Source organism: Macaca thibetana, chromosome 5 (assembly GCF_024542745.1).
Source record: "Macaca thibetana thibetana isolate TM-01 chromosome 5, ASM2454274v1, whole genome shotgun sequence".
Lineage (NCBI taxonomy): Eukaryota > Metazoa > Chordata > Mammalia > Primates > Cercopithecidae > Macaca > Macaca thibetana.
The window spans coordinates 41,304,196-41,316,377 of record NC_065582.1 but is presented as its reverse complement, the minus strand read 5'-3'; the positions used below and the strand labels follow the sequence as shown (position 1 = coordinate 41,316,377).

The 12,182-nt window shown below is 39.7% G+C and overlaps 1 protein-coding gene across 1 annotated transcript; it reads right to left on the bottom strand.

The window, feature by feature from the left end:
* Positions 1-8,546: 8,546 nt before the first annotated feature.
* Positions 8,547-9,381, bottom strand: LOC126954597 (argininosuccinate synthase-like). Its single transcript, XM_050790210.1, has one exon. It carries the CDS (start codon positions 9,056-9,058, stop codon positions 8,708-8,710), a length of 351 nt encoding a protein of 116 aa, XP_050646167.1. The 5' UTR covers positions 9,059-9,381; the 3' UTR covers positions 8,547-8,707.
* Between the last annotated feature and the right edge of the window lie 2,801 nt (positions 9,382-12,182).

Below are 12,182 nucleotides of genomic sequence, written 5' to 3'. Positions count from 1 at the left end.
AGGAGGTTTTGAGCTAAGACAATGAGGTTTTCTAAATATACAATCACGTCATCTGCAAACAGACACAATTTGACTTCCTCTCTTCCTGAGAGAGGTAGCCTTGTGAGAGATGGCATCCTTGTCTGGTATTGGTTTTCAAAGGGAACACTTCCAGCTTTTGCCCATTCATTGTGATATTGGCTATGGGTTTGTCATAAATAGCTCTCACTATTTTGAGATACGTTCCACCAATACCTAATTTATTGAGAATTTTTAGCATGGAAGGGTGTTGAATTTTATCGAAGGCCTTTTCTGCATCTATTGAGATAATCATGTGGTTTTTGTGTTGGTTCTGTTTATGTGATGGATTATGTTTATTGATTTGCTTATGTTGAACTTGACTTGCTTCCCAGGGATGAATTTGACTTGATCATGGTGAATAAGCTTTTTGATGTGCTGCTGGATTCAGTTTGCCAGTATTTCATTGATGATTTTCACATCGATGTTCATCAGGGATATTGTCCTGAAATTTTCTTTTTTTGTTGTGTCTCTGCCAGGTTTTGGATCAAGATAATGCTGACCTCATAAAATAAGTTAGGGAGGATCCCCTCTTTTTCTAATATTTGGAATAGCTTCAGAAGGAATGGTACCAACTCCCCTTTGTACCTCTGGTAGAAATCGGCTGTGAATCCATCTGCTCCTGTGCTCTTTTTGGTTGGTAGGCTATGAATTGCTGACTCAATTTCAGAACTCATTTTTGGTCTATTCAGGGATTCGACTTCTTCCTGATGTAGACTTGGGAAGGTGTACATGTCCAGGAATTTATCCATTTCTTCTAGATTTTCTAGTGTATTTGAGTACAGGTGTTTGTAGTATTTTCTGATGGCAGTTTATATTTCTGTGGGATCAGTGGTGATATCCCCTTTATCATTTTTATTGTGTCTATTTGATTCTTCTTTCTTTTCTTCTTTATTAATCTGCTAGTGGTCTATTTTGTTAATGTTTTCAAAAAACTAGCTCCTGGATTCATTCATTTTTTTCAAGGGTTTTTTGTGTCTCTATCTCTTTCAGTTCTGTTCTTACTGTAGTTATTTCTTGTCTTCTGGTAGCTTTTGAATTTGTTTACTCCCACTTCTTTAGTTATTTTAATTGTGATATTAAGGTGTGGATTTTAGATCTTTCCTGCTTTCTCCTGTGGGCATTTAGTGCTATAAATTTCCCTCTAAACACTGCTTTAGCTGTGTCCCACAGATTCTGGTACACTGTGTCTTTCTTCTTATTGGTTTCAAAGAACTTACTTATTTCTGCCTTAATTTCATTGTTTAGCCAGTAGTCATTCAGAAGCAGGTTGTTCAGTTTCCATGTCGTTGTGTGGTTTTGAGTGAGTTTCTTAATCCTGAGTTCTAATTCGATTGCACTATGGTCTGAGAGATTGTTTGTTATGATTTCTGTTCTTTTGCATTTGTTAAGGAGTGTTTTACTTCCAATTATGTGGTCAATTTTAGAATAAGTGTGATGTGGTGCTGAGAAGAATGTATACTCTGTTGATTTGGGGTGGAGAGTTCTGTAGATGTCTATTAAGTCTGCTTGTTGGTCCAGAGCTGAGTTCAAGTCCTGAATATCCTTGTTAATTTTCTACCGCATTGATCTGTCTAATATTGATAGTGCGGTGTAAAGTCTCCCACTATTATTGCGTGGGGGTCTAAGTCTTTATGTAGATCTCTAAGAACTTGCTTTATGAATCTGGGTGCTCCTGTATTTGGTGCATATATATTTAGGATTGTTAGCTCTTCTTGTTGCATTGATCCCTTTAACATTATGTAATGCCCTTCTTTGTCTCTTTTTTTCTTTGTTGGTTTAAAGTGTGTTTTATCAGAGACTAGGATTGCAACCCTTGCTTTTTTTTTTTCATTCCATTTTCTTGGTTAATCTTCCTCCATCCATTTATTTTGAGCCTATGTGTGTCTTTGCATGTGAGATGGGTCTCCTGAATACAGCACACTGATGGGTCTTGACTCTTTATCCAATTTGCCAGTCTGTGTCTTTTAATTGGGGCATTTAGCCTGTTTACATTTAAGTTTAATATTGTTATGTGTGAATTTGATCCTGTCCTTATGACGCTAGCTGGTTATTTCGCCTGGTAGTTGATGCAGTTTCTTCATAGTGTCGATGGTCTTTACAAGTTGATATGTTTTTGCAGTGGCTGGTACTGGTGTTTCCTTTCTATATTTATTGCTTCCTTCAGGAGCTCTGGTAAGGCAGGCCTGGTGGTGAAAAAATCTCTCAGCATTTGCTTTTCTGTAGAGGATTTTATTTCTCCTTTGCTTATGAAGCTTAGTTTTGCTGGATATGAAATTCTGGGTTGAAAATTCTTTTCTTTAAGAATGTTGAATATTGGTCCCCACTCTCTTCTGACTTGTAGGGTTTCTGCAGAGAGATCTGCTGGTAGTCTGATGGGCATCCCTTTGTGGGTAACCTGACCTTTCTCTCTGGCTGCCCATAACATTTTTTCCTTCATTTAATCCTTGGTGAATCTGATGATTATGTGTCTTGGGGTTGCCTTTCTCGAGGAGTATCTTTCTGGTGTTCTGTGTATTTCATGAATATGAATGTTGGCCTGTCTTGCTAAGTTGGTATGTCCTCCTGGATAATATCCTGAAGTATGTTTTCCAACTTGTTTCCATTCTCCTCATCACTCTTAGGTACACCAATCAAATGCAGGTTTGGTCTTTTCACATAGTCCCATATTTCTTGGAGGCCTTGTTCATTCTTTTTCGTTCTTTTTTCTCTAATCTTGTCTTCATGCTTTATTTCATTAAGTTGATCTTCAATCTCTGATATCTTTTCTTCCTCTTGATCGTTTCAGCTATTGATACTTGTGTATGCCTCACAAAGTTTTCGTTCTGTGTTTTTCAGCTCTATCAGGCCATTTATGTTCTTCTCTAAACTGGTTATTCTAGTTAGCAATTTGTCTAACCTTTTTTCAAGGTTCTTAGCTTCCTTGCATTGGGTTAGAACATGCTCCTTTAGCTTGGAGGAGTTTGTTATTACTCACCTTCTGAAGCCTACTTCTGTCAATTCATCAAACTCATTCTCTGTCCAGTTTTGTTCCCATGCCCTGGAGGAATTGTGATCCTTTGTAGGAGAAGAGGCGTTCTGGGTTTTGGAATTATCAGCCTTTTTGAGCTGGTTTCTCCTCATATTCGTGGATTTATCTACCTTTGGTCTTCAATGCGGGTGACCTTCAGATGGGGTTTTTATGTGGATGTCCTTTTTGTTGATGTTGATGCTATTCCTTTCTGTTTGTTAGTTTTCCTTCTAACAGTCAGGACCTTCTATGGGAGATGTGCAGGAGTTTGCTGGACGTCCACTCCAGACCCTGTTTGCCTGGGTATCCCCAGCAGAGACTGCAGAACAGGAAAGACTACTATCTGCTCCTTCCTCTGGAAGCTTCATCCCAGAGAGGCACCTGCCAGGTTCTAGCTGAAGCTCTTCTGTGTGAGGTATCTGTTGACCCCTGTTGGGAGGTGTCTCCTTGTCAGGAGGCACAGGGCTCAGCGAGCCACTTGAAGAGACAGTCTGACCCTTAGCAGAGCTTTAGCACTGTGCTGGGAGATCTGCTGCTCTCTTCAGTGCTGGCAGGCAGGAATGTTTAAGTCTACTGAAGCTGTGCCCACTGCTGCTCCTTCCCCCAGGTGCTCTGTCCCTGGGAGATTGGAGTTTTATCTATAATCCTCAGACTGCAGCTGCTGCCTTTCTTTCAGAGATGCCCTTCCCAGAGAGAAGGAATCTAGAGAGACAGTCTGGCTATAGTGGCTTTGCTGGCCTGTGGTGGGCTCGACCTAGTCTGAACTTCCCCCACAGCTTTGTTTACAGTGTGAGGGGAAAACAGCCTACTCAAGCCTCAGTAATGGCAGATGCCTCTTCCCTCACTAAGCCAAGCATTGACATCAGACTTCTGTGCTGGCAGCAAGAATTTCAAGCCAGTGGATCTTAGCTTGCTGGGCTCCATGGGCATGGGATCCGCTGAACTATACCACCGCGCTTCCTGACTTCAGCCCCCTTTACAGGGGAGTGAACGGTTCTGTCTCATTGCTATTCCAGGCACCACTGGGTATGAAAATAATCTCATGCCGGTGGCTCAGTGTCTGCCCAAATGGCCACCCAGTTTTGTGCTTGAAACCCAGGGCCCTGATGGTGTAGGCACCCAAGGGAATCTCCTGGTCTGCAGGTTGAGAAGACCATGGGAAACGTGTAGTATCTGGGCTGGAATGCACCATTCCTCAGGGCACAGTCCCTCGTGGCTTCCCTTGGCTAGGGGACTCCTTGCCTTTCCCGGGTGAGACAATACCCCACTCTGCTTCCCTGACTCCTTGCCTTTCCCGGGTGAGACAATACCCCACTCTGCTTTGGCTCACCCTCCGTGGGCTGCAGTCACTGTCTAACCAGTCCCAATGAGATGAGCCAGGTACCTCAGTGGGAAATGCAGAAATCACCTGCCTTCTCTGTTGATCTTGCTGGGAGCTGCAGACCAGAGATGTTCCTATTCGGCTATTTTGCCAGCCACCAGTAAAGTTTTGTTATTAAATATGAAAGCTTCTTTTACTTGCCTGCAGTGGTCATAGACTTAGTTTAAGTTCCTTAAGGATCTCTGCTACAGATTCCTGTTGGAAGCCAAAGGAAAACATGATTTTATGTATAAAAATATTTGTTTTATCTATAACAAACAGCTACAGGAACAAGAAATGCAGTTGGGTGCATAATTATGCATAGAAGAATATTTATAAGTGAGGTTAAAAAAATGTTAGCATTGTACCCTATTTGAGGGAGGAATTACACATTTCAGGGTGAAAAGCGTGAGCTGCGGGAGATCTCTGTTCACTGGTGCCAGGACAGCTGTGTGTTTATCTCAGTAGTCTGGCCAACTGGTATCAGCTCTGCTATCACTGATCCCTGCCTCTCCCTCTGCTGTTCTGTGAAAGCCATACAGAATCTCAGCATGGACTTATAGCAAACTATAGTTTGAATTTTCTCCTACCAAATACATTGGCAGTCGGAAATGACCAATTAAACGGAACACTGAGGTAGATTAAATCTGAACTGATTTGGGTTCACCCCTTAGACATTAGGATTAGTACCTATTTTCATGCCTGTTAGTTCATGCTACACTTGATTCACTAGTAAGCACCAGGCTCTATCTCCTGAAATAACCAGCACACTCTATGTTCAGCTTCGTTTAGAGCCATTCATCTTATCTTTCCTTTTTTCCTACATTGGCGAAAGAAACCAAAGTATGTTTGATGGTATTTTTACATTTTCATAATGAGCCTGCACAAATGTGTGCTGCCTACTGGCTACACTCTCACACGGATGTTCCCAGATAATCCCAAACACCACCTACAGCAATAAGTCACATGCCCTTTTTCGGGGCCCAGTTCAGAATGGCCAAGTGCTGCTGTGCCTGTTAGTTTGTCCATGGCAGCTGGTTAGTGCTATGTTTCCATGCTGGTGTGCTTGCTGAAATTCTGCCCAATCTCTGAAGGTGGTGTTTTTTCAATCATAATTTCTAGGTCATATACTATGTATATGTTTAGGGCTTGGAGCAGAGAAGAATTCTTGATATTTTTATAGTTCTGAACTACCTTCTCCAAAATCCAATATCATATTAGTATTAGTCAGTCACCATGTCTCCATTCCAAATATTTTGATATCTCTTTTTTTGAAAGGAGGTAGCAAAAACATTTCTGTCATGGGTAAGTGTGTAGAGACCACTGGAATAAATCTGTGACATTTTCCTGCCAAGATGTGGCATATTAAGTTTAATTGAGATCCAATGAAGTCATTTTAAAATGAATAGAATAGCAGCAAGTAATAAAACTATGGTAGTGTTTTCACACATATTCTGGTATTCATATATTCACAAGTCTACCTTTCACTCGCTGAAAAGGAAAATGGTGACTCTATCTGTGATATATTAATTATGTTTCCTAGAACCACAAATTCAAGTTCAATTACACTTGGTTAAGTCTTACATCTTTGTTATAAATAATTTATATTTTCCAAAATTTCCTGGTTAGAAGCTTTGCATAACATTTGAAAGATGAACCTCTCTGTTTCATCCATGAGTAAAATGCAGTGAAAATTTTCAGAAAGGTTGCATTCCATCTTAATGTTCATGGGTAGAGTTTCTGGAATGCTGCTAAATATCTTAAGAAGTATTTCTTACAAACATATTTAATGTTATACATTTAGAAGAATTTAGCTTAGTGGCAGTATTAAATATTTTTAAAAATTCATAACTATAAAAATGTACCTTTATGCAATACTTGCATTCTTGAAATTTTGCTTTTCCACATTTCTAGAAATAGAATATTTTTTGAATGATTTAAAACAATTTCAAAAATATATTTTCATACAGATTTATCTTTCAACTATTATAAAAGTAATTTTTCAAAAGGTGATGTCTCTTCTTTGTGGATTTTTCTTCCAAAAGTCTACAATAAATATGAATTGCTTTTGCTATGAGAAAACATTTAATTTCTTATAAATTTTATAAGGTTCAAGCAATCTAAATATCCAACATAAGATCAAACTGTTACATCTTCATACAGTGAATTAATATCCAGTAATTATGAGTTTTAACGGCAGAGGCTATTTAATGACAGAAAATGTAAATAATATATCACATGATAAAAGCTTGCTGTAAAATAGGAAAAACTAAATTTCAGAAAGAAAACAATACAAAGGTACACATAAAAAAAGAAAAGAAAAAATACACAATGAATTGTTAACTGTAGTTGCCTCAGAGTGGTAGAAAGGTGGATGATTTTGCTCTCTTTAACACTTTCTACATTTTCCAAATTTCTCTGAGAATTATATATTATTTTACATACAGGAAATGCAATATTTTGAAATAAAACAGTATATATGTAGTGCTTCTATACTTTTTTTTTTTTTTTGTCACCCAGGCTGGAGTGCAGTGGTGCGATCTCAGCTCACTGCAACCTCTGCCTTCTGGGTTCATGTGATTGTCCTGCCTCAGCCTCCCAAGTAGCTGGGAATACAGGCACACAGCACCACACCCAGCTAATTTTTTTGTATTTTTAGTAGAGACGGGGTTTCACCATCTTGGCCAGGATGGTCTTGATCTCTTGACCTCGTGATCCGCCCATCTCTGCCTTCCAAAGTGCTGGGATTACAGACGTGAGCCACCGCGCCCGCTCAGCCATATACATCTTTAAGAATTCTGTATTTTTACAGGCATGACAAGGAGAGTGCGGCTGATCCAGGCATTGGGATTTGAACAAGTAAATTCACAGAAATGTGAAAGAGGACATCACATTCAGTAAATGGCAAGGAGGTCTATACTGTTGAAGACACATATGGGCCTCGATCATGTAAGAGGACAGGAGCTATGCCAAGAAATTTAGTCTCTATGCAGGGTGACCATACAGACTTGTTTACCTCTGAGAGTCCCAATTTAGTCCTATTATGGCTGTATAATTGTTAATAACACCAAATTATCAAAATTGCCTGGATTCAGATGATAAATTAAGTGGTTACCTTATTTAGCCACTGGGAAACCACTGAAGAGTTATTACCAGAGGATTAACACAGCCAGACTTACAGTCTGGAAAGAGATCCTTGGCTGCATCCTGAAAAGTGCATTTAGGGGGCTGTAGGACTATGAGAAGGAAGATCAGTTAGGATACTGTTGCAAAGTTTACGGGAACTAAGGCAGTAGCAATAGGGTTAGAGTAGAGACAAGAAAGAAGATGGATATGTAAGAGCAGGTTTGGACATTCATGTAAGATAAGTTCGAGGCATTTTAAGACAGAGATGAGTTATTGTGATGCCATTTGTAGAAAGTTCTAGAGCAGCACTATCCAGTAGAACTTTTGGCATTGACAGAAATGTTTTATATTTGTTCTGTCCGGTATGGTAACCAGTAAGCACATGTGGCTAGTGGGAACTTCAAATTAAGTTTTAAGTTATATTAAGTATTAATTAACTTAAATTTATGGAATAGCCATATGTGTCTAGTGGCTTTTGTATTAGGCAGCACAACTTTAGATATTTATCTGCTAGGGTATGAGAGAGACCTGGGCTAAAGTGTAATATTGTGAGGGATCAGTTAGGTGCCAACTTAATAGATGCACTGGCCAGAGGAGCTTGGATATTGAGAAAAGAGCAGGGTACCATATTTAAGGGATTGACAGGAGGAGAAGACTGAAAAGGAAGGCTAAAGATTAGTCAAAGGGTTGGGGAAAGGCCTAGGAGAGGAAGCTGGTTTGGTAATCAAAGAGACTGACAGTGTCAAGGAGTGCTTAACAGTGATGAAAGATTTTATGCTTTATGTACTTACCAACTAAGATAAAGACACTTTGGAAATACTGAAGTAAAGAGATTATAGAGGTAGAATTATATATATATATATAAAATATATAATATATATTTTGAGACATTATATAGATTTTTATATATATATATATATTCATCTTTTAGTTGTCATTTTATAGCTCCCCACCATAGCTGCCCTTCATCCTTACCTTCGATGATGACATTTGCTGGCTTCAGGGGAACCAGGGAACAAAGCTGGGACCTGGCAGCCCTACTACACTGCCAGCTGGGGAGAGCAAGTCACAGTTACAAATTATCACAACAATTAGTGCCTTTACTTGGGGGATCTGCAAATTGAGGAGGCCCCAGCTCCTCATTGTACAGGGGTCTATTTGGCAGTGACCTTTCTCTGGGTATGATGATATTCCTTCAGCCTGAGGGAATTGATGTTGATGAACCCGGTGGCATCAATTGGCTCATAATCACCCTGCACGTTCATGCTCACCAGTTCCTCATTGTAGAGAGACAGTGGGAACTCCTGGCCAAGGATGTACACCTGGTCCTTGAGGACAGCCACCTGCACTTTCCCTTCCACTCGCTCCTGGGACTTGGCGATGCTGTGGCGGACAAATTCACACTCAGGGCTGTGCCAGAAACCAGTATACATCAGCTTAGCAAATTTCAAACCCAGGCCTTGTTTGATTTGGCGCACTTCCCGGTCCATGGTGAAGGCCTCCATATCTAAATAGGTGTGGTAAAGGATGGTGCCTGTGGGGTCTTGCAGATACCTCAAGACTTCATTCAAATGAAGCGGCTCTCTACGATGTCAGTGCGGCCCACACCGTGCTTGCCTGCGACTTGACTCAGGTACCATGAGGAGCTCCAAGGAGGTCTGGTGGGTGGTGCTATCCTTGACGTTGGTCATCTTCACGGGTCCCCTTTTGTGAACTCGATCTCGAGAATGTCAGGGGTGTTGGGGGCGTTGGCCGGGTCCTGGGTCTTCGTGTAGAGACCTGGAGGTGCTTGGTTTTTGGTATTTTGATGGGCTTAGGCGTTGACTAAGGGGAGATATTGTAGGTGAAGACTTTTCTCTGAGAGTAAAGTTATACAGACTCTATAAAGGTTGAAATATGAAAACTCAGTCTCATTCTGCCACCTTCTACCATGCCCAAATCCTTAAGGAACTGCATAGCTGACTTCTTGATGCAGCTATTTTCCTAAGAATTGATGGCTTGTGCCAGCCAGGAAGGAAACCTGCTTCACAGGTATAAGGAACTGCTTTTTTTCCCCCTTCTTTCACGATGTAAGGCAAGAACCTGGAAGTTTGTTCACCATTTCAGTAGGGCAACTGCAGTGAGGGTCCAGCAGTGAAAGAAAGGTGGAACCCAAGAAAGGAAGACAGAATCAAAATATCCTCTGCCCTTCCCATCCCCAAATAAGAATAATTGTTGAAGCAAAACTTACAGATAAAAGTTTATTTTAGGAACATTAGGACTGGAAAGATGCAAACAGCTATGTGTTGATCTGTAAACTTTCTTTTGGAGGGAGGGTCAATATGATGTGGTGGAATAAATAATTGAACTGGATTTCCATTCAGTAGACTTGAGTTCTAGTGTTGTTTCTATTGTTGATAAACCAAGTGGCCTCAGTATGCATGCCACTTAGTTATTTGGATCACAGTTACTTGTAAAAGTAGATTAGTGTTCAAGTTTATGTTTTTTTAACTTTAAAACTCTATTAGGGTAAAGTTAAAATTAAGGTAAAGTTAAAACTCTATTAGCCAAGTTAAAATGATATCTAACATGCTAAAATAAATCTGGATGCATGAAACCCATGTCAAATTTTGTTGACCTGCATGATAAAATTTTACTCACTGTTTCAATGGATGCATTTTAAATGACTTTATAAGATACCAGTGTTAAAATGGATAGTATGGAGATACACTGAGTTATGGAAAGTGAAAAAAAAGTAAAGTACATAAGGAATTATTTTCAAATTATTTTTTAAAGCCACTCCACAAATAATGAGGTTGTTTCCAGGCTGAGAACCTGTATGACAAGTTTCAGTTCAAAGAAACTATTGAAGGTTTCTTAATGGTGCCTGGAGGGGTAGACAGTGTAGTGAGTTAAAGTATGCAATATTTTCAATCTTTGGTTTCAAATTTTATTCCATTTTAAAAAAGAAAGAAAAATACTAGCGTTTTCCAGAGAAACAGAACCAATAGGATATATAAAGGGATACATAAGAGGGGGTTTATTATAGAAATTGGCTCACAGGAGTATGGAGGCCAGAAGTGCCATAACTGACTGTCTGCAAGCTGGAGAACCTGGAAGGGGGAGTTCTCATGTCAGAGGGCAGGAGAAAATGGACATCCCAGCTCCAGAAGAGAGAGTGAATTTGCCATTTCTCTACCTTCTGCTTCTATCTGGCTCTCAAAAGACTGAGTCATGCTCACCCATATTGATGACAGCAATCTTCTTCACTTGGTCTACTGACTCCAAGGCTCATCTCTTCTGGAAACATCCTCACAGACACACACACAATGTTTCACCAGCTACCTAGTTACCCCTTCACCCAGTAAAGTTGGCACAGAAAAAAGATAAAGAAAGAAAGAGAGAGGCAGAGAGAGAGAGAGAGAAAACAGAAAGAAGGAAAGAAGGTAAGAAATTTGCAAAGAAAAGAGAAAAAATGAAAGGAGAAAAAAAGAAAAAGGAAGAAAAGGAAGAACGAAGGGAAAATAAATTAGCTGTGTATTGTTGCAAGAAAAGTTTGGCATGGTAGAACATAATAACTAGAGTTTTAGTACTTAATCCTCCATTAACTGTGTGATTACTTACACAAGGTAATAAGTGTAAGTAATCACACATCTCTGGACTTTTTCTCGTCAGATGAGGGGTTTGAACCAGAAATTTTTTAGAGTCCCTTCCAGCTCTACAGTGTTACAACATTTATGATGTAACTCATATGGCCCAAGACTGTTGATTTGTGTTGTTCAGAAAATGCCAAAAAATAGTACAGTCATGTGCCACATAATAATATTTCAGTCAACTATGGATGGCATATATGACAGTGGTCCTATAAGATTACAATGGAATGGCACGTTTCTATTGCCTAGTGATGTCATAGCTGCCATAATGTCATCATGCAACACCTTACTCACATGTGTGTAGTGATACTGGTGTAAACAAACCTACCATGCTGCCAGTCATATAAAAGTCTAGCACATACAATTATGTACAGTACATAATTCTTGATAATAATAATAACCAACCATAGTACTGGTTTATGTATTTACTATGCTTTTTATTGTTATTTTAGAGTATGCTCATTCTACTTATATATAAAAAATATTAACTGTAAGACAGCCTCAGGGAGACCCTTCAGGAGACATTCCAGAAGAAGGCATTGTTATCATAGGAGATGACAGCTCCATGCGTGCTATCGCCCCTGCAGACCTTACAGTGGGACAAGTTGTGCAGGTGGAAGACAGTGATATTCATGATCCTGATCCTGTATAGGCTAGACTTGTGTGTGCTTGTATCTTAGTTTTTTAACAAAAAGTATAAAAAGTGAAATGAAAAATTAATAGAAAAAAGTATATGGAATAAGGATGAAAAGAAAGAAAATATTTTTGTATAGCTGTACAATGTGTTTGTGTTTGTTGTTGTTGTTGATGTTGTTTGAGATAGAATCTCACTCTGTTGCCCAGGCTGGAGTGCAGTGGTGCGGTCTTGGCTCATTGCAACCTCCACCTCCTGGGTTCAATTGATTCTCCTGCCTCAGCTTCCTGAGTAGCTAGGATTACAGGTGCCTGCCACCATGCCCAGCTAATTTTTTGTGTTTTAGTAGAGATGAGATTTCAC